Source organism: Fringilla coelebs, assembly GCF_963513975.1.
Source record: "Fringilla coelebs genome assembly, chromosome: 1".
Taxonomy (NCBI): domain Eukaryota; kingdom Metazoa; phylum Chordata; class Aves; order Passeriformes; family Fringillidae; genus Fringilla; species Fringilla coelebs.
Window position 1 is genome coordinate 61,572,485 of NC_140028.1, and position 22,664 is coordinate 61,595,148.

The 22,664-nt window shown below is 41.9% G+C and overlaps 2 protein-coding genes across 2 annotated transcripts; one reads left to right on the plus strand and one right to left on the minus strand.

Annotated features, from left to right (window-relative positions):
• Positions 1-2,700: 2,700 nt before the first annotated feature.
• Positions 2,701-5,855, minus strand: ALG2 (ALG2 alpha-1,3/1,6-mannosyltransferase; the record flags this gene model as incomplete). The annotated part of the gene is made up of 2 exons (XM_084221896.1): positions 2,701-3,603; positions 5,523-5,855. The coding sequence occupies 2 exons, from the start codon at positions 5,853-5,855 to the stop codon at positions 2,701-2,703; spliced, it is 1,236 nt and encodes a 411-aa protein (XP_084078022.1).
• A 298-nt stretch (positions 5,856-6,153) lies between these two features.
• On the plus strand, positions 6,154-12,040 carry SEC61B (SEC61 translocon subunit beta). The gene is made up of 4 exons (XM_084221954.1): positions 6,154-6,251; positions 6,355-6,452; positions 7,116-7,217; positions 11,164-12,040. Exons 1-4 carry the CDS (start codon positions 6,249-6,251, stop codon positions 11,249-11,251), a joined length of 291 nt encoding a protein of 96 aa, XP_084078080.1. The 5' UTR covers positions 6,154-6,248; the 3' UTR covers positions 11,252-12,040.
• Positions 12,041-22,664: the final 10,624 nt, after the last annotated feature.

The following is a 22,664-nucleotide window of genomic DNA, read 5'->3' on the forward strand; positions in this document are numbered from 1 at the left end:
ACCAGAATACAACTGATAGACTGGCCCAAGCTCTGGGGTAGGCCGGTCCTAACCATCTCATTTTGAGGGTCACAGACAGACATAGATTTTAAAGGTGCTTGCTTTTCACACGCAGTTTCCAGAGTCAACTGATTTGTGTATTTGCTGTGTATTATTACTTCCCCTGATTGAGCTCCAGCACTCCAGTGCTTGGCCATTGCAGTTTTGGTCCCTCCAAAAACTGCTTAAATGAACTAAGTCACCTGGTTTTGGACCCCATGGCCACTGTCTTCCACACAGTCACAATCCACATTGCTCTGGGATATTACTACTGCTGATCACCTAACGTCCCCTGGGATATATGGTACCTGAATAGGCTGTAAAGATTAGCCATATCTAACTAATAAATCCTAATATGATTGTGCAGTAAATGGTTCTGGAAGACCACAGAACCACGGAAAGGTTTAGGTTGGAAGGGACTTTTAAAGACCATGTTGTCCAACCCTCCTTGAATGGGCAGGGATATCTCTTCCTAGATCAGGTTTCTCAAGACGGAAAGCAAGAGATCTTGAAGCAGCCTGCAGTGCTCTGCTACACTTCTACACATTGACCACAGGTTCCTGCAGGAATCTGAGCCTCATCTGCAGCTGATGGGGAGCCTGAAGGCCAGGCTCCATGCAGGCAGCCTCAGGCTCGAGGTGGTCCCACCTACCTGCCATGAAGCAGCAGGACTGGGGCTGCTCTGCAAGGGATGGCAGTGAAAAGTCAGGGGAGATCACAGCACAGGGACAGTGACCTCACCAACCAGGGCACAGTACCCAAGCGGGGCAGCTTGGTGACAGTAGCAGCTGTTGACAGTCACAGCAATCACCAGGTAAATATGAGATGGCAGGACAGGTCCAAGTGGAATCCATGAAATTCAGAGAACAGAAGCTGCAGGATATAGGACTTGGCACATGGCTGCCAGCAACACAGCTTAGGAAAGGGCTGGAGGCCAAGGCTGGAGCAGAAACAGAACTACCCCTGCAGCTATGCTGGCAAGCTTGCAGCAGTGTCTCTTCAGGCTCCAGGTTAACCCCAGCACAACTGAGAGAGCAGAATGTAACACAGACTAAGCAAGAACAGGAATTGGCCCCAACCACCTTGTACCTTCTAAATGGAACTTAAAACTGAGGCCAAACATGTCTTGAGGGTATTTATGTGACCACAGATAGTCTTCACTGTCTCCTCTGGTCCTTCAGTCATCCATTGCCACACCCATGATGAAAAAGTTGCACAAAGATTTAAGAAAATTTTTAAGGGTGAGAATGGAGTAGAAATGAAGGAACAGGCTTGCAAGAATATAGATTTAAGCTTGCCAGCTTTTCTGACTGAATAGAAATGTAGGAAACAGGGCCTGTGAGACCATCCATTTTCACTCCATAACAAATAAAAATTAGAGTTCCAACTTCTTGATTAAAGACAACGACAGATTTTGTTTGATTTTTGTTTGTTTTACTTCAAATAAAAGCCTTATAAATATACTGAGACGTGGGTTTTGGTCCTAAGCAACAAAAAGAAGGGTCTCTCTGCTGTGAAGTATTAATGTGGAAATGCCTGAAACTACCTTACATAGAAATTGCAGAATTCAGACTACAAATTATATTTCATACCACACTGCAAATTGTATTTTATAGGTAACACTGGATTTCACTGGATCTATTTTCACACTTAAAATTCAATTGTATGGATTGTGTGTTATAAAAACAGAACCATCAACTAATAAAGATGCACTAAAAGAGACAGATGAACAAAAAATATATTCCTTTCCCCAGACCAGACTGGGAAAAAAAAAATCATAGTACTGTCACATGTGCACTCACTGCATTAGGAAAACATAAAGTTTTCTAAATTAGGCAAAATAAAATGTCTTTATTGCCTGGTCCAGATTAAGACCTTTTTTAAGTGTGCTGTCATTTAGAATGAAATGTGAAATATAGAGAAAATAATTTAATTACCTACAAACCAGAAATTCCCAAAGTAAAATTACTTCTTCAAGCATTGCAGGTAACAAACAAATATAGCTTTCAGCACTAACCTTTTGGCCTGAGGTAGTCTGATATCCTTGGTGTTATTCTAGCCTCACTTCCTCCTGCTCACACACCTGTATGCTTTTCTGACCCCCAGTGTGACTACACAATGCAACTGGACAAACACAGTAATGCTCAGTCATTTAAAAACCATAACATTCATATCCCTAACACTGCTGGGTTTTTGAAACATGCAGTTGGTTGGACTGTGCAATTCTCTCCATACTTCAGCTGAGACAGCCCTTTTACTTACAAATTACTGATGACCATTTTACATACATAAAAATAAGGCTGTGTGTGTCTTATCTGGACAAATCCAAATTTTGTAAATTGAATCAGCCATTCCATACAGTATTAAATAAAACATGCAGTAATTTTCCTGCAGTTACTGCCATTAAACTTTGCATTTTTCCAAGGCACAGTACACAAAAGAACTTCTATGGCAGTTCAGTCAACAACATGAAAATTTTAACCTTCTAATGACACAGTGGGACATGTTTTGCTCCTTCTATCTGTCAAGTGACATAAGGCAGCACAAGAACCAAAACAAGGACATTCAGATATCCCTAATTCTTCATTAGTCAAAATGAATACTGGTCCCCTACAAAAATGAGAGACACAATGTTGTAAAATATAACGTAGGAATATAATTTTATTCTGTTAATCTGCGTATGTATTGGTACAGCTGTTCTGAGAAAGCTTCTGAAGAAAATTTTTCCATAACTCTCACTCTCCCAGCCGCTCCCATTGTGTCCTTCAAGAGAGGATCTCTCACAATTTTTTCCATGGCATCAGCGAATTGCACTGGCAGAGGGTCACACAAAAATCCTGTAACATTATGTGAGATTGATTCTAAAGGACCACCTGAATTAACTGCTATAACTGGACATCTCATATACATTGCCTCCAAAGGGACAATGCCAAAATGTTCATTGCTTGGTGTATAAAGCACACACACAGAGTTACTAAAAAGAGAGATTTTCTGTTCATCTGAGAATGATCTCAGAAAAGTCACATGATCCTTAACATCAAGTTTGGCTGCGAGTCTCCTCAGCTCTTCATAGTGCTCCACATTTTCCAGAACTCGCTCATCATAACCACCTGCCATAACCAGGTGAACTTCATCCCACTCATGAGAATCAAGTCTCCCTCGAAGCTCGTGCAAAGCTTCAAGAGCCAACGCCAGATTCTTTTTTCTCTCATACCTATTAATGGAAAGAAACAAGAACTTTTTCTTTTTCGGTATCAGATCAGCTACGTCTGCAGGAACAATTTCTTCAAAGCTACTGATGTTGAGCGATGGGTAGAGGACATCTGGTTTTATGTGTGCTAGGGACTTAAATGTGTCTTTGAAGACTCTGGCAGTGAATTTGCTGTTCACAACGATACAGTCTGCCATGCCAGTCGTGTACTCCTCCAGCCAGTCGAGCGGCAGTCTGTAGAGGCGCTTCAGGAAAGATTCTCTCTTGGTCAGGAGCTGATCGGGAAAGTGACAGTAAAACAACACCTTCTTACGGGTTCTGGCCAGTCTAAGTACAGGAATGCAGGCAGACACCTGGTACAACCAGAGAGACGGGACAAGAGGAGAGGTTAATTGTTTGTGTCAGTGCCACCAGTGTGCGCATGTGATTTCAAAGCCATGCTCTGAGAGCCACTGCTTTGCAAGCCAAGTGCCTTTTCCTCTCCCCCACACAAGCACATCAAGTTGTACTCCCTCATCCAGGACATCTTGTGGCCCTATAATTTCTTCCAGCTCCCCACCAAGGTCCCATCAAGCCCCAGGACTTCTCTAAGCACCTCCTTTCACCACTAGCAGGGGTGCTGGGAGCAGAGTCCAGGCAGCAGCAGCATCTTCTCCCTCCAGCTGCCCCAGAATGTAAATTGCAAAATGTGGAATAGGTCAAGATTATCTAAAGTCAGGATGTCCTTTGATATAAGATCTTTGTACACTTTCAAGCCTCATCAGCAAGAAAGAAGACCTCATCAGTGGAACTGTCAGCAGCCAGCATCCCTTAGTCAACAACATCCTAGAACTAACAAGCCTTAAAGATGTAGTAAATCAACATGTTGATTTATGTCTATGTATACATGGCTAACTTTGCAAATAATCAAGGTCCATGTATCCTACAGCTAAACTATGTTCATTATAACACTAAAAAACACACCCACAGGTCAGAAAGACCCCTGCTCAGGTGAAGACCATTTCCAAGCAAGTGTAGAATTTAACTGGGGACATGTAACTTGCACAGAATCACAGAATCAATCAGGTTGGAAAAGAGATTGCCGAGTCTCAACGATGGCCCAACACCACTGTGTCAACTAGACCATGACGTAAAGGGCCACATCCAGTCTTTTCTTAAATATATCCAGGGCCACTGACTCCATTACCTCCTTAGGCAGGTGATTTCAATGTATAATCAATCACCATTGATTATATGAAAACACCATTTCAACGTATAATCAATCAGCCTCTCTGAAGAAATTCTTCCTAATGTCCAAGCTAAGTCTCCCCTGGTGCAGCTTAAGACTATGTTCTTTCATCCTGTCACTAGCTGTCAGGGAGACCAATCCCCATCTGCTAGAACATCCTTTCAGGCACTTGTAGAGGGTGATAACATCCCCCTGAACCTCCTTTTCTCCCAGCTAAATATCCCAGCTCCCTCAGCCACCTATCATAAGGCTTGAGCACCAGACCTTCCCCCACCTCCACTGCCCTTCTCTGGAAACTAATATCCAATCATAGTATTAGGGGGGCTGCACTTGGCATGTTACTAATCCTGAACTTCTGTGTATAAAAGAAGGCACAGAAAGCCTTATGGGGTGTCCTCAATTTGTGGAACACCATGGAGCAGCCAGGCTTGCACAGCTCTGAAATGAGCAATCGATGTCTCTCCCTTGAGTGTGTCATTATTGGCTTGTTGCACAGCCGATAACGAATCTAATTTTGTGGGGGCTTGATACTCCAGGTACTACATGTCTCTTATGAGAGACTGCATACTGGGCTAGTTTAGTCTAGAGAAGGGAAGACTAGGAGATGATTAATTAATATAAATATCTCAAAGGTAGAACTCATCTCAAGAGGATGCTGCCAGACTCCTTAGTGATGGCCACTGACAAGATGAGGAGCAGTGGCCATAAACTAAAACACAAGAACTTCTACATCCACATGAAGAACTTCTTTACTTTGAAGGTGGCAGAGCACTGGAAAAGGCTGCCCAGGGAGGTCGTGAAGTCTCCCTCTCTGGAGACATTCCAAACCCATCTGGACGCGTTCCTGCAGCACCTGCCGCAGGTGCCCCTGCTTTGCCAGGGGGTTTGGAGTAGATGATCACCAGACGCCCCTTCCAACCCTAACAATCCTGTCATTCTCTGAAGAGCAGCCCACCAGCATCCCCGCCTCCAACCGGGCCAGCGGCAGCGGCGCTCCCGTCCCCACGTCCACGTCCACGTCCACGTCCATGCCTATGCCCGCACCTGGTCGCACACGAAGGCGTCGAAGGTCTCTCCGCTGAGCAGCAGCACGTAGAGCGCCACGAAGGCCATGCGCAGGGCGGCGCACAGGGCGTGCCCGCGGCCGCACAGGCTGCGCGGGAGCCAGCCGCCCGCCCGCCGCACCGCCAGCCCGCGCGTCTCCGCGAAGCAGCGCCCGGGGTCGTAGTGCGCCGTCCAGATCTGCACCCGGCAGCCCCGCGCCCGCAGCGCCAGCGCCGCGTCCACCACCAGCCGCTCCGCGCCGCCCAGGCCCAGGTCCGGGTGCAGGAACAGCACGGACGGGCCCGTTCCTCCCGCCTCCTCCGCCTCCTCCATTGCCGCTGCCGCGGGTCGCATGCGCAGCCCGGCAGTCCCGGTGGGACACGTCAGCCTTGCTTCCCTTCCTCCCGGGCCTTCCCGCCCGCCCCGCCCGCCGGGCGGCCGCGCTGCTGCCCGACGCGCCGTTCGCCGCGGCCCCGCGCCGGCCCGGCCGCTGCGCAAGGAGCGGGCGCGACCGAGGCGTCACGGGGGGCAGCGGTCTCGGAACGCGGCCGCCGAGCCAGGAGTACGGGGACAAGGGGCTGCTGCTGCTCAGGCATTATCCGGGGAAGCCGCGTGGCCCCGGGATGCGCGGCGCGGGGCGGAGCCTGATGCGGACGGGGACGTGGCCGGAGCGGCTGTAGCGGAGCGTGTGTGACACCGCGCCGAGCCCCAGCCAGCGCCGCCGCCATGGTGAGTGAGGGGCTGCCCGAGGCGAGGGGCGGCTGAGGCGCCCCTTCCCCGCCGGCAGTGCCGCCGCCTCTCACCCCCTCCCGCTTCTCTCCTCTCTCCGCAGCCCGGGCCCAACCCCAGCGCCACCAGCGTCGGCTCCTCCGGTCGCTCCCCCAGCAAGGCTGTGGCTCCCCGCGCCGCGGGATCCACCGTCCGGCAGAGGTGGGTGCCCGCCGCCGCCGCCGCTCCCCAGCGGGGACAGCTCTTGCCCCCGCCGTGCGCTCTGCTTGCCGGGCTGGTGCCCTCTCTGACGTGGCAGCACAGGCTGTTGCCGGTCCAGAGAAGGGCAACGTTGCTGGGGAAGGGTCTGCGGCACCAGTGCTATGAGGAAGGGCTCAGGGAGTTTAGCCTGGAGAAAAAAGGCTCAGAGGTGACGTTATCGTTCTCTGCAACCAGCTGAAAGCAGGGTGTAGCCAGGTGATGGGCTGGGTCTTCTCCTGGGCAGCTACTGACAGGATAGAAAAGCGCAAGTCTTAAGCAGCGCCAGGGGATGTTTAGCTTGGCCATCAGGAGGAAGGGACGATTAGACATTGAAATGGGCTGCCGAGTGTGAGAAACACCATCTTTGACACGAGGGAGGTGGTGGAGTTACTGTCCCTCTAGGTATTTAAGGAAAAATTGGATGTTTCACTCAGTACCATGGTCTAGTTGACATGATGGTGTTGGGTCATAGGTTGGACTTGATGATCTTAGAGGACTTTCCCAACCTGATTGATTCTGTGAAGTGTACTGTTTCTGCAGAGTCTCCTGGGCTGCTTGGTCCTAGAAGCTGGTGGAGTACTAACGTGTTGTTTGGTCTTTGTTTTCTTCTGTCATCCTTTAAAGGAAAAATGCCAGCTGTGGGACAAGGAGTGCAGGCCGTGCCACGTCCACAGGGACTGGTGGGATGTGGCGGTTCTACACTGAGGACTCACCAGGGCTCAAAGTGTAAGTTGGGTGAATGGGTGCTGGCAGGCTTGAGGGCTGTAGAGTTCCCCTGCCTACACAGTCTTGCAGTCTTTGAATTAATAGTAATCTGTCAGTGTTCTGGGGTGCATGGGAGAACTTGCTGAGTTGATGGTTGGAATGACATATTTAATCTGTAACCCTGGAGAAGGAGTTTCTAAAGCTACACTGGTTTTAAAAAGGTAGGTACAAGTTGTATTTTGTAATTGCCAAAGGTTACCCTATGTGGTCTTTGAAGGCTGTCAGCAGTTACATTGAAGTTGAGAAAAATCTCTTGTCTCAATGAGTTAAAGCATCTGTGTGCATGTTTTCATTCTCTTTCAAGTAAAAATCTTGGGTTTTGTCTTATAATAGCTATGTTATGGTCCTGTGCACCCCTTGAAAATACAATATAACTGATAAACCATATGCTCACATCAGGTGTTTTTATTAAAAAGCTGTAGATAAATTATTTTAGCTGAACTTACCTAGCAAATAGCATGCCAATAGCTTGTATATCTCCATTTTCACAAGGTGAATGTTCCAAGATTATGGTGAAATACCCAGTAATGTCCCTTAAACTATAGAGAGCCTAAGTTTTTACTCTTTTGACCAATTTGAGTCATTCAGATGACTTTCCCAACAAACTTTGAAGCCTAATACTTGGGTAACAAAAGTGGAAGGCGTATTTGAGCTGATGAGTGCATGCCAAGTTACATCCTGAGTGGAAATTTGTGCTTATTGTAGAATTACAGTTCACGAGTTCTTGTTCTTACTGGGTTGAAAAGTCTTGAGATGCTCAGGACTTACCCTCTTGCTTGTTTTTCTTTCTCAAATCCATTAATATTTTCTTTTGGAGTTCTTCAAGAGGGCTGCTGCTAGCTGCACATTTGGAGAAGGGTATGGTTATAGGCTACTTAGTGATAGTTCTGTGAGTAATCCTTCCTTTGAAGTTGTTTTACATGTTTTCAGTTTCCTATGTACTTGAAACTTTAGAAAACAAACTGTATCCAGCAAACCACCAAAATTGTGCTGTTCTGCTTTGCTTACTCCATTCTGAGTCTAGAAGGGAGACGAGGCAAATAAAAGACAATGAGCAGCAATAGTGTTCTAGAGCAAATCTATGCAGATAGGCTGGGCAACTGTTTTATCTGTTGTTTGATCTGCTGAAATTCAAATTAAAAATGAATTACACCAAACAAGAAAAAAAAAAAGCAGAAGGGCATTATGATTTTTTAAATAAGCTTGTAATACAAGCTTTAACAATTTTGCTAAGATTTCACTTTTTGGTGCTGAATGGCCACTCAGTTGTTCTCATTTTCAGTGCAAGCACTGAAGATTTTCACATCTATTTATGTTGTGACACAGTGGTTCCTGATTTTAAGGTTTTGGAGCACTGGGAGTGGTTTATTTGGAAGCTACTTTGGGTAACTGTATGGTCAGGCTTTTAATGAAAGAATCAAATCTATAAAAGTGAGGTGGTTTTACAAATCACCCCACGCTAGATGTAACATTTTCTGAGCCATGGCATGGTAGCAACTTTCTTGCTTACAGCTTTCTAGGCATTTTTCTTTATTTTTTTTTTCCCATTGCAACTAATTGTTATTATCTCTGCTCCCTTTAGTAGGCTTTAAAGTGAGAATGGGTTATCAAGGGTTTGTGATTGCCTCAGTGAGTCCTTCAGCTGAAGTTGTTTTTAGAAGTGCTTGTGATCACTACTGCATAAAGTAGTGTGGGAAAGCTTAGCTTGGTAGTGGTGGTTGGTGGGCTTTTTTGGTGTTTTTTTTTTTGTATTGTTGAAAATGCAAGCTCTTAAAATTACTATGAAAAAGTACATAAAACCACCTGAGAACAGGTCAATTCATTCTAGCTACAATGAAGGGAATTTCGCTCTAGATAAAAACGTTTATATATTTTACATTGTGCAGAATTAGATTGATGCTTTGGATATTTTTGTATCTGTATTCAATATACAAAATAATAACTATGTTGAATAGGCAAGTTGGTTTCCCTCAGGAAAGATCCTTTAGTTGCATTACAACATGCTTCAAGATGTGTATGCCTTAAAAAACAGCTATTAGTGAAAGGGAGTTGTGGGGGATTTGGCTGAAAGGGGATATGATATTTTTCTCTTTAAAGCTTGGAGATTACATGCTTTGAAAAGAAAACTAAACCCCAACTTTTTCGTCTTTTTGGGTCACTTGGTACTTGTGGTCCCTGTATCTTGTCTTGGGCTTTCCTGCTTAAGGAGCTATAGGCAGCTTTCCTGTGAATAGAAAGTCAAATTGAGCTTGTGGTACAATATGCAGCCTTATGAAAGATATTCTGAGAATGCACAGTACCAAATTTTTAGAGGTGTCTGAATCCATTTATTGATTTGTGGTGGCCTGAGAAGATGCAGGTGTGTGGAGGAGAATTGCAGGGTTTCAACGGGTTTTCTTTGGGACTGGAGAAAATGAGATATCTGTGTCAGTATTGGAGAGTTGATTTTTCTCTCCAGGAGTCCAGTGTCATCTTCTTGTTAAAAAGCCACTAAACACTCAGTCAGTCCCCACTGTTTATTTCCATGTAGGTTCTTTTCTGATTAGTGGTGCTGCTTTGTTCCCGTGTGCCTTTGGCAGAGCGGCTTACCTGTTCCTACTGCTAAAGGCTCAAATGAATTAAATAGTAATTTAGATACAGTGTAAGAACTATAAATTATGATTTATTTTATGTAGGCTATAAACTTGCATGTGTGTGTGTATATATATATATAAAAGTAAATAAAATTATAAAATAAAAATATTTATTTATATATATAAAATGCTAGGGTTTGAGAATTACATTCTGTTGCTTAGTGAAAGACACCCCTTGAAAAGGTTGCTTGTCTAGTCACCATGTATGTGGACTTTGTTTATTTTGTTATTAGTTTATTTGCTAAATGCTTTATGTCTGTGTTCAGGATTCTCCATACCCAAATAAGTCTAAGTATGATAGATAATAGCTGAGTTTAAAAACTCAGTGTAAGATTACAGTTGTGATCATTTCAAGTATATGGATCATGATTTCATAGAAAAATATGTCAGTAAACTCTTTGAATCCCTTTTCAGTTTCCTTTTTTTTTTTACTTTATATTCAGGTAGCATTTACATGCTTATAAACAGTACCCAGGAGGGTAACACAGGCTGGATAACAGATTTCCCAATGGCATGTTGAAAATCAAAAATTAGATTGTGTGAAGTGAGTGGTATGAAGGAGTGTTGAGTGTGTATTCATGAAACTATTGCATCTTAGAGAACAGCATGAAACAGCTGATTGAAGCTGTCAATGTGTGCCCTAAGATTAAACTGTTTTTTAAAAACATTACTATGCAATTTCTAAACTATATATGAAAGAAGGAAAAAAGAATGAATTTATTCATTTTAGGTAAAGATTTAATGATGTAACTTTGCCACTTTTTCTATGTTTTTCAAGAAAGCATAAGTCCCCGTCTCTCACCCACTGCTGCCATTGTTTTCAAATGAAACAAAACCTCTAAAATAAAAGAGCTAATGAGAGTTTTTTGCCAAAATTTTAGTAGCCGCTAGAGGACTCTGTTGTTTTTTTTATATCGGACTGCATCTTTGCTCAGTTGGCTATCTGAGTTGTAAACACAGAGTATACTTTTCCAGAGACTGTGGAAACAGTGATGAATAATAATGAACCATTAATGGCTTTTTTAACAAGGAGGGGGGTTTGTTGTACTTTTTTTATGTAACATTTAGGGTGTATAGAACTGTCTTTTAAAAGAGTGGCAGCAGCAGTTTTTGATAGAGGTGGCTATCTCATTTCTATGTGCCTTAAGGTATTTCTGTGGGAAAGGAAGAAGAGTTTTCTTGTACAATTTCGTATGAAATGATGAGCTCGCTTGGCTGATAATGGGCAAGACAGACTTCTTTTTTATGTTAATGCATTTTCTCTTTATTTTTAGTGGACCTGTTCCAGTTTTGGTCATGAGTCTTCTTTTTATTGCTTCTGTGTTTATGCTGCACATCTGGGGTAAATACACTCGTTCCTAGACTCAGCTGCCAACTTAAAGCATACATCTTGGACCAAAACTATGGTGGATCCTGGTTGTTCTTGGAGAGAGACTGGGGAAGCTTCCTATCACCTGTTGAAGTCCTGTCAACTTTGGCTATAATACCGAATTAATTTCTCAGTTTGGTACTTGGGCAGCTTTAAAGCCTGTCATGGGTCATTTTGTATTTGTATCTGTACACTTAGAATACAGGTATTGCAATAAAAGTTGTATATGGAAATAGAAACAGTCTTAACTGTATTTTTTCCTCTTCCAGTATACCACCACTAACACATTTTACTAGTGGTTTTCATAAATAGTCATATTTCTGAGTAAATGCTCTTTGACAGTTCAAACCAGATTCTTCCAAACTATACATTGCTATATAATTTTATGCTTGAAGATCTTTTTTTTGTGGATGAAAGAGACAAAATCAGGTGCACAAACATGAGAAGGTAACCAACGTCCTTGAAATAAAACTGAGGTACCAGTGCTGAGATGGACATGTTTTTCTTTTAACTCCACAAAAATAGCTGGAGTTATTTAATTTATTTTCTAAATGCAAGTTAAACTTTACTCAGTGCTCATTATACATAAAAGTTATCTGTTTATTTTTTTTGAGCTGCGCTTGAGGAACAACATGAACTGGTACCTAACTGATTTTAAAAAGAATAATTGCATGGCTGTCAAAGACATTTTTCACCCTCAGTCACATGGTGTGGTACTTGGGGCTGTCCTGGGCAGGGCCAGGAGTTGGACTTCAGTGGTCCTTGTGGGTCCCTTCCAAGTTAGGATATTCTGTGATTGAGTGACTGCAGGTCCAGACTCTCAAGGACAATTAAATTGAATGGGAGGACTGGAAAAGCGATGACTGCGTTTCAAATGACAGGACATGCAAAGAGGCTGAGATACAGCTAAGTGTTTCTTCACATAATCACTCCAGTTTACTTCTGGATGTTGAATATTTTCCTTTTGAACAGTCACACAGCTCTTCTCTTTTTAAACGTATCTACATATTTGTGCATTAGCATTTCTCACTGCTAATATGATCTTGAAGTTGGATAGAATTATTTTAGCCTGCTGTTCATGGTGAGTCCTGGTTGAATATCAGCTTGTTATGGGAAAACAATATTCTTAGTTATGCAGCCTTGACAGAAGTTCTAACTGCATGTTGTGGAAGCAGCCTCTCTTACCACCTTCCTTAAAGCAGTTCTTAAATTAATGTTACTTCATAAAAGACCAAACTGTTCAGAACAGAAACAAGAATGAGGAATGTGGTCTCAGGGCTATAGAGGGAATTGTTCTGAGCTATGCTAATGCCATAGTACCTAATGTTAATGTGGAGGGAAAGAGAAAACTTGGAGCAGAAACTGAAAGTTATCTTAGAAAATGTAATAGTAGAAAGGTGTTTTTAGAGGTTTGGAAGTTGAGGAGCAGGGAATTTTGGATACTCTAAGGCAGTGGTGTAGCAGAAGACTAAATTGGTGGAAACTGATACAAATAAATCATGTATCAAAGGGAAAAGGATCCATAAATCTTTTACCTCTATGCATATGGAAGTTAAAACACAAGGGAAAATAAAGTAAGTGGGGGGGTAGTTCACCACTTCAGAAGGTGATCCTTCACTTAAATGCTTTGCTTAGCAAGAAAAATTCTGTACAGTCAGCAATTTCATTTTAAGGCAAGAAAATATAAAGAGAAGACCAAATGCAGGTCAGTTGTTCTGCTGACCATGTGAACAGACTGCTGAGCTAATTTGTGCTGCTCAAAGGAAAAGGAATGGAATACTCTAGTGTAAGGATAAGGAATGACAGTAATAACAAAGTAGGAACCTCTTTTTCACTATGTTTTCTAATATACTGTTTGTCTGTTTTCTAAAACAGCAGGAAGCAATTTTCTTTTAAACTCTTTCAGTCCCTAAAATCTGTTTTCTCACATCAAATAATTCCATTTAAAGCCTTCCATATTTTTATTCTTTTGGTGTCCTTCTGCTTCTAAAGACCAGAATTGATGATGATCCTGGAAAAGTGATGGGAGGAACACTTATTGCTGTGCAGCCTTTTGATAAATTTTTAATAGATTTTAATACATTTAGTTCAACTGAGTATAAAAATGTTGACTATTTAGACAGTGATGTCTGTATTTAAATATTTTAAATAATTTTTTTTCCTAGAATGGCCTGTATAATGGGTTTTTGCATGCACTGTCAAAGGAGCCTAATGTCTCTCATTTTGCACAAATTACTTTGCACCCTTGCTCGGCTTTATATTTTGTGTCAGCTTACCTCTGGTGATACATAAGTTGGATTCAGCTGGCTGAATCATCTGTAGTTTTATTTTCCTTGTACTTAATTAAAACCCTGATTTCTCTATTGCATGCTTCCAAGTTGTGATTATTTAAATTATTTGCATGAATGTGTGGGATATTCATGCTCATATTCTTCGTTTTTCATGTACTTGAGTTGTAGTGGAGTCTTCCAACTGATGTTTATCAAACTTCAGCTCCAGAGAGGTACAGATAAAGAAAGGCAGGTTACAAAGACTTATCAGAATTTTGGCTAATAATGAATGAAATTCTGTTTGGCCTGGGTGAATAAATTATAGCCATACTGATAAACAATAGCTAATCTGTGATACAGAAAACTAGTCTTTCAGTAATACATAGAAAAGAAGAAAGGACAGTCATTTGAAAAGCTTTGTATCAGGTGACTAGGAATTAGTAAGACTTTGGATTTTTATGCCTCCTGGTATGTGATTGAAATGCAAACTTGACTGAGCTGACTGTTGTAAATTACTTAAGTGGTGCAGAAGGCTCTTAAGTCCTCAAAGGTCTTTACTTTTCCTCCTTTACAGTAAAGATTCAAGGCATCTGGAAGAACTTGTGTTTCCAAAGAAGACATGATAAAGTACTAGAACCTTTTATCCTTGACTTAAAAGTAGTTGCAACCTCAGACTCCATTATCCCTCAGCGGAAGAAGGGGTTTTATAAGGAGATGGTTCTTTTGTGCATGAGTTCATCTTTCTTAAGGTTTTCTTCTCCCCCCATCCCACCCCCAACAATAAATCTGAGTATGTGAGCAGGTTCAGTCTAATTTAACAGTTACTTAGAAGCTGAAAGACAGTGTTCTTGAGGGTTGGATGGAATAGGTAACTGTTAGAAGAGGCAAAAGCCTTGCACTTTTAACAGCAAGCCTTGCATTTTTAACTTAACAGGAATAAAAGGGGGAGACTTCTTTAATGCCTTTATGATAGGAAAACTTGAACCTTTGCTCTTGCACGTATTTGCACACTGAAGTCAAAGACCCACGAGCTATTAATCTGTATGTATATGGGCTTCATTAGTTCTGGTGTTTCAGATTTGCCTTTTGCTTTTGCCACCTGCTTATAAGCCAGCTCTGTTGCTCAACACACACACACATGCACACACACACGCTCTTTCCGGTGGTTTTTGGTTTTGTTTATTTTCTGGAGAAAGAGACGACTTCGAGGTCTAACTGGTTGTATACTTCCTGCATTGACATCTTCGTATTAGCTGTTTATATAAGTGTGTTTCATGGAAGACTTTTCTAAGCTTGGAGTTGGTAATAATGTACTAAGAATAGTAATGATTCCCAGCTTAAGATTTCTGAGGAGCGGCTCTGCCTTTTAGGTTTTGTTTTTTTTTTATTGAGGGGAAACTAATGCAACATTTGTGATTTCTGCTATGATTTCAGAAGTTGCTGAAAGGAAAGGCAGGCTAAGCAAGAGCAGGTATGAAGTTACAGAGTATACCTCATCCCTGACATGTATTGTTTTCTTCTCTTCTTCCTTCTGTGCTCTGTTTATCTCTTTTTCTCTGGAGACCTCCAGAGATACTGAATTGTGCCATGTAGTAGGATAATGCTCTGATGCAGAGATATGCCAGGCAGTAACAATAATGAACAGGACAGACCCATTTTACTTAAGTCAAAAATTCACATTCAGATGTGTATCACCACAGATTTGATACTGCTATCACACATGTGGCAGCACGTTGCAAATAATCATCCTTGTTTCTTATTTTGAGTCATTTTTCACAGGGCTGCCTTTCAGAATACTATCTGTGACTTTTTCACCAAACCAAAATTCAGAAATTCTTTGAAGTTACACTATTATTTCATAGAATAGAACTGAGCAAAACTTCCCATGCATTGCTTCCTTGAAAGAGCTGCTTGTCTTAAAAGGTGAAGAAAGTGGAATTCCAGCTCATTTATGGTGATTTTTTTTTTTGTTCATGCATTTATCACTGAGTAAGTACACTGACCTGGTTTTCTTCTCAGATACTACAGAGAGATAGAAAATATGCTTACACATTCTGCAGAGGTTAGACATTGTCTGAGTGAAATGCTTCCAAAATCTGAAATAAATTTGTGGTTACTATGCTCCGGCTTCACAGGGGCTGCATTCCCAACATTGCTTAACTATCAAACACTATTCTGAGACACCTTCCAGTTTATTAGCTACTGTCTTGGTTGTTTTTCTGGTAACGTAATATGAACAGAACCTAAAGCAATGTTGCCTTAAATTCCCAAGATTGGCTGGTAAGTAATGTTACTCCCGACTTACGTGAAAGTGCCATGCAGTTGGAGTGTGGCATTTGTTATAATCAGTGAAGGAGAACATATGTGTTCCTCACCTCAGGGAGATATCTGTGAGGGAGAAAACATAACTGCGTGATACAACTGCACAGAAATTTGTAAAGGACCAAACTATTGTAATTCAGCGTGAACCTGAACTTGATGCAGTTGTGGGGTTTGGTACTGCTTTCTAATTTTGTTCCATTTTCAATTCCATGTTCCTCCTTTTACTTCAAAAAGTAATTGATGGATAAAATTAATTAAATGTAATATTAAATATCTCTTAAAAATTAACACTCTTAGCTTTCTATATTCTCAAAGCAAATTTTTTTGTTTGATTGAAACTGATGAAAAAATAATTGCAAATGCCAACATTTTCCATGAAGTTGAAATTCACGCTGAAACCGGCTCTTTATACACTTGACAGCCATGACTGTGTGAAATAGTATGGGAAAGATGGGTATAGGTTATAGCGAAATGTACTTTGGTAAGAACTTGTGGATGTCTTTGATCCAGCTCCATGCTTAAAACAGAGTAATCATCAAGGCTTGAGCAGGTTGCTGAGGGCCTTCTGCAATTACATTTTGAGAATCTCCAAGGAAGGGGTTTCTCTGGGTACCCATCTCTGTGCTTAACCACTCTCTGGTGAAGATATCATTTGTTATATCCAATCAGAATTTCCTTGTTGGACCTTGCAGTGCTTGCCTCGTCCTTTTGCTGTGCATTGCTGGGAGGGCTCTAGCTCCATCTACTTTCTTACCTTAGCTGGGGACAGCAGCTTGTGTTTTGCCTTCAGCCTCTTGAGCTAAACAAGCCTGGTTGTCTCTGTGTGTCATGTGTACCAGCCTCCAGTCATCTAAATACCCCTCTCCTAGATTCTCCAGTTTGTTAGTGTTTCTTTTGCACTGGGGGTACAAAACTCAGTTTTCCAAATGAACGTGTAATAAGGGAGTATCTTTATGAGTGCTTTGCTGACGTGCCCATTGTGCATCTTGTTCCATGGTTAGGCTTTGTTGCTGCAAGGGTGTGCTGCTGGTTCATGTCCAGTGTGGCCACTGGGACATTTGTGCAGACCTGATCTCTGGAGAGTCAGGCCATGTCTCACTGCATCAGTCACTCCATCCAAGATACAGGACTTAACGTTTGTCTGTCCTGAACTTCAGAAGGTTTTTTTGTCTCATTTTTCCACACTGCTAAGGTCCCTGAGATTGCAGGGCTCTTCTCCACCAGCTACCGCTTTGTGAAATTTGGTGTCCTCATAAACTTGCTGAAGATGCAGATAATGAGACCAATTGCTTTCCTGCCAGCAGCACGAAACTGAGTTTGCATCACTGCAGGATTACTTCAAGCTTCTCTCTCTGTTTATGGCCATCCTCAAAAAACCTGATATGTCTGGGCTTGAGCGTAATCCTGGCACTAAGATACTGAATTTCACATAAGGACAGGCTCTAGCCTCATGCATGGAGGATGCAAGTGAAAACTCAGACGTGCTTGAGAGTGCCTTCCCAAAATTCACTAGGCACTGTTCCCAGGCCTTCTGCTTATTCATTTCTCACTCACCACCTGTGCATTCAGATCTATCTGCTGGCTCATAAACTGATTTATATAAAGTTCTAACTTCTCAATAGCCTACACCATTTCTGTTATGTGTAGATCTCACACAGACTGTACTAGAAGATGCCTACAACATGCACTAGGTGGCCAGAGCAACACATAAAAGTTAATATCTGGTATGATTTCAGTTGAAAAGTGTGTTTTTCTGAATTTCCTCTTAGTATTCCCAGTGAATCCAGAAGAAGGAAGAAAACTTCCAAGTATATACTCACCCTGTATTCTTTCTCCCCTTGAACTGACTAGTCTCTGAAAGGAAAAGGGGCTCTAGGAATACAACTGTAACAATTCTTTTAGGCGTTTCTTTGCCGATAAAAAAGGATTGTTAAGATATTTTCCTAAAATGAGTTAAAGTCACTGCATACTTGTGTGATTCCTGTGTGTCCAAATGATGAGATACCTGTGTGTCCAAACCAGGATGAGAGTCTGGGTTCTTTCTCCTGGAACATTTGTCTGTCCAGAGTCTCAAGGCTGGATGGTTTTCACCTCATTCTCAAGTAGACAAGAGGCTAAAAGTCTTGAGGAAGAATTGTCTTCATGTAATCCCAGGTAACTGCCAGTGCTGACCAGCCATGTCCTGTGTAGTTGCTAAAGCATGGATGTTTTCCAGGGAGTTTGGATACACATATTTGAATGTTTACAACTGGCTTCTCTTTGCCATATAGATGTCAAAGTTTAGTGGGAGAAAATAATACCAATGTCTCAAAGTTCACTTTCCTTGCTCTTGTAGGCAACACAGCATTAAAGCCTTTTACAGATTGATCAAACTCCTTAATTTAAGGTATATGAACTTCCCATGTCGTGTCTGAGAAGGTGCACTGGGATATGTACAGCAGTTAGCTCCCTCCCTGTATAAAAAGACACCTCTTGGCAGTGAAGTTCTAGGTGTAGTTGTGCCAGATTTAGTAAAATCTGTAGCTGATTCACAGGCAATGTAAATATGCCTGTACTTTAGGAAGATGGTGTTGGTGGAAGTCAGTCTGTGCCTTACCCCTACAATGCATGAGCATCAAGTAATGAAAAGAGATATATTAAGAAGCCACCTAATCACCATGTTTTATAGAAAAGTTCTGTGAGACAATTGTATTCATGCTTCAGACCCTGTTCTTCTACCATCTACTGTAAAACGTGGCTTTCAGATAATGCTGAAGTTGGCAACAATACTTCTACTGATAATTCATGGATCAGATTACAGGGAACTTTGTCATAAAAACTGGCATACATACCAAACACAGCATCCTATCTTACTCTAAGTGTCTTTGTGAAGTACCCAACTGTGAAAAACCTGCAAAGGCAGATTAAAGTGGGAGAATGATGGCACCATGGCTTCTGGCATTCCAGTGTAAATCCATTGTGCTGTTGTAAACCAGCAAATGTATGGAGTCAAAGCGGTACTTTCGCATACAAAGTCTCATTTTTTCACTGTGCATTTAACACCATCAGGTCCCAGATTTGAAAGTGTAACTGCAATGCTTAATTAGCACGCCCATGCTAAATATTTCCAGTACCTTCTGTGAGAGAAGAGCTTTCATGCAGTGCTTCCCATCCTACATTTCCTTTCTCACCCTCACTTGATGCTGCTGGATAAAACCCCTATAGCACTAAGAACCGCTGCTACTTACTAGCTATTAGTAATAAGCTGTACACCATCATTTCATTATTCTCCCAGTTTTCTGCCTTCAAGCTTTGGCCAGACTAACACCTTAAGTTCTTTTCTGTTGTAAGCAATCATAACACTTGTGCTCACCTCCTGATAACCTCCTGATAGAGTAGCAGCTTCTGCTTTGAGGAGGACATCATTCATGTCAATGGTGAGGTGGGTGGAACTAGATGTTCTTGAAGGTGCCTTCTGCAACTCTGTGATTCCACGTAGCTCAAGTCTGGATGTAGTTCACTGAAGAACTGACTTGACCTTGGTCTTGGTTGGTGTTGCAGAGGCAGTTTCCCTCTGCTTGCTGAGGGAAAGGCAGTAATCATAGGTCATGTTCTTTGTTGCTGTGTGTGAGATGAAACTGTTTCCATCAAAGCAATGCCAGGGCTTTGCTCCTGCTTTCATTTCCGCACTGCGTCAGTGCCGCTCCCAATTTCTTTGTGTATGTGCCCACCTTTGTTCCTTGCCAGAAGGCACTGCTTGGATTCCTGCTGAGGGGATCTAGAGTCATCCTGCCTTTCCCAGGAAAAGACAAACTGATATGAGAGCATTGGGTTAGTCCCACCTTATCACATCTAAAACTGATCTCTGTGCATTGAGGGGTGTATTCTATAGTCACGTGAATGAAGAAATAACAGTGTTTGTCTCAGACCAGACTTGCTAAGATGGGCTGAACCTTGAATATATATATGTGTGTATATATATATTTTATGTGAGATGTATGCTGTCCTTGCATGGGAGCAGTATGGAAATGGAAGAATTTAATATTTTTTGTATAGCAATTCAGTGATACAGGTCAGGCTGGAATTCAGGATTTCTGAGGTCCTTAAGTTACAGATATTCCTCTATGTAATACTATGCTTGGCATAAAAGTATGAAGTCCATCTGAGTTACCCTGTGCACAAGCTGTGAGCATGAGGAAATACAGGAGGAGAATGGCACAATGTGCCAGTTTACAGCAGAGATTGGCTGTGTCCACCTCTCACCTTGTGTGATCACCCTCAGTGATAGGAAAGACAGTGATAAATTGGGGCTTAATAATGTCCTTCCTAGAGCTACACAGAGGCCATGAAGAAGTTGAAGGCAGTCTTTTCATGGCAGTTGATGGCAGGAGGACAAGAGACAATGGGGTTAAGTTGAAACGAGAGCTATTGGCTATGAAGAGAGCTTTTCACCATGAGGATGGTTGAGCCAAGGTTGCCCCTAGAAGTTGTGTAGGCTCTTTTTTCCATTGGGTGTTTTCAAGATCTGATGGATAAAGCCCTGGGAAGCCTGGTCTGATCTCATGAGTGATCTACCTTTGAGGTGTAGGTAACAGAGGGTTGCGCTAGATGACTTTTCAAGGTCTCTTCCAAGCTGAATTATCCTATGACCATATGATTCTTGTGGAGCCTTTTTGACACCTAGGTGAATGTCTGCATCCTCTGAAACTTGTTATGTTTCTGCTGCTCTGCTGCACAGCAGGTGATGCAAAGAGCTGAAGATAAAGCACAACCTCAATAAAAGTTACGTCAGATTTTCAAAGGGCTTGGAGAGTTATGGAGAGAAAGAAAATTTTTAGTTTTATCAGCTATATTATTCAGTCTTTGGAGCTTGATTTTTTGATAGACTGAACCAAGTAGAATTCCATGATATTAGGTAAAAACACAGTATGCATTGCAAATAAATGTCCCATAAATAGTCGGCAGGAATCATCAAAACTGTACATGCTACTCCATCTGCTGGGGAAATCAATAACAACTTCCAGTATTTAAGAGGTGGAGACATTCTTCAATCACAAAAGCAGAGTTTTTCCAGTCTGCTTTGTATCTGTAGGCAAATGTCTTTGCTTTTGCAATACTTACACTACATGGGATAGACAGAAAATCTTAACTTGTTTGGGGAAATTATGAGTCTTGAAAAATTCTGCAGGTATAATTACTATTTTTTCACCTGTTCCCTTTATTTTGAGATGAGTCACTCAAATTGATGTGGTTGAGAGGTTGCAAATGAAAGACAAAGCCCTGAAAAGTTTGGCCTCCTCTTTTCTATGCATTGTAGACTCAGAACATGAGAATGGTTGCTAAACTACCCTGAGCAAATCTTGGAAGTCAGTCTGTGTGGTCCAGGATTGCATTCTGTCTGTTTGTGAAGGCCTTAGCTCAGTGGTCCCTGATTAACAGCTCTCTCAGCAACATCGTCTGCTGGAATTGTCTTCACCAAATTCTGTAATGACTCTGCTTCGAGGTAAATGAGAATGATGGTGTTGAAGTTGCCTGAAAATAACAGAAGCATGTTAGCATGAAATTACAATCTCATATTTTTGGAAGGTAATATGTCTAAAGGTTACATGGCCTCTTCAAGAACTATGAGACTCAATGTCTGATAGTAACTTCTCTCTTGAAAAAAGAGAACCTCACAAGAAAAAAAACCATGAAAGCGTAAAGGCTGAGCTAAGAATTACGTGGATTTCATAGGTGTCTTTTTCTTTCATTACATAATCAGTAACAATCACTTTTTTTCAAAGTAACACACTTTTCAAAGTAATACATTGAAATGGAACTAGAGAGGTCAGAGACAGTGAGCGTCAATCTAAATCTGCATTTATGTTTTGATATGCAAGCAGAGACAGAATTGTGTTTACTGTCCTGAAGACTCACATCTACTGTTTATTTCCATATTTTGAGCTAGAGAAAGAGCAATCCTCCTCTATCAGGAGTACAATCACTTCATTCTGGTGAGAAGGAAGCTTTCATTTGGACCAAAGAGAGTGTTAAACTGCTCTTCACAGCCATGAAGTCTTCAGCATTGCTTTTCTTTTGCAATGAATAAAAATGTGTGTTTGTTTCCTGTATGATGGCAAATTTGTAATTCAGACATTTGTCATGGAGACTGACTGATGAGTAATGAAGTCTAGTCCCTTCTAATCTAGTCTGAATTGAATCTTTGATCTCGAAGAGGTCATTTGCATCACAGTCCGTGTCACTTCCCAGAGGTTGACTTGAAGACATGAATTCTTGAGAGGTTTTTTCAAGCTCAGAATTTTACTGAAGACTCTTCTGTTCTATACTTTCTGATCTCCATCATAAGGCCAGGGTTCAAGGAACAGCTGTAGCCTTGCAGCCAAGTAGATAAGGTGTTTCCATTTATTGTAAGAGGCAACAGGCTTTGTCTCAAGTTAACAGTGGAGATTTCTGAATGTGTTGGGTTTCCTATGGACTTGTCTTGGGCTACTTGTAGATTTATATTAGCTTATTTACCCGTATTAGTGATTGTCTAATGACCATGTAACTATTACTTTTGATCACTTTGTACAACTGTGGGGTGCAACACCTAATCTCACATATTTTTGTAACTAGAAGGTATTAATAACAAGCACTTACTCTCTGTAGAATGAACTGTGTATGACTAAGCCTGGAATAAACCACCTTGTGGGTTACAGGGACAGGATACCAGAGGCTCCAGGGCTGTGAACAGTTCAGCAGAGGTCCCTTGCAAGCAACTGAAGAAAGGCAATCTCTTGAAATGGGTAAAACCAGGTAGGGATTACAAAAGAACTAATACTAAGTATCTGACATA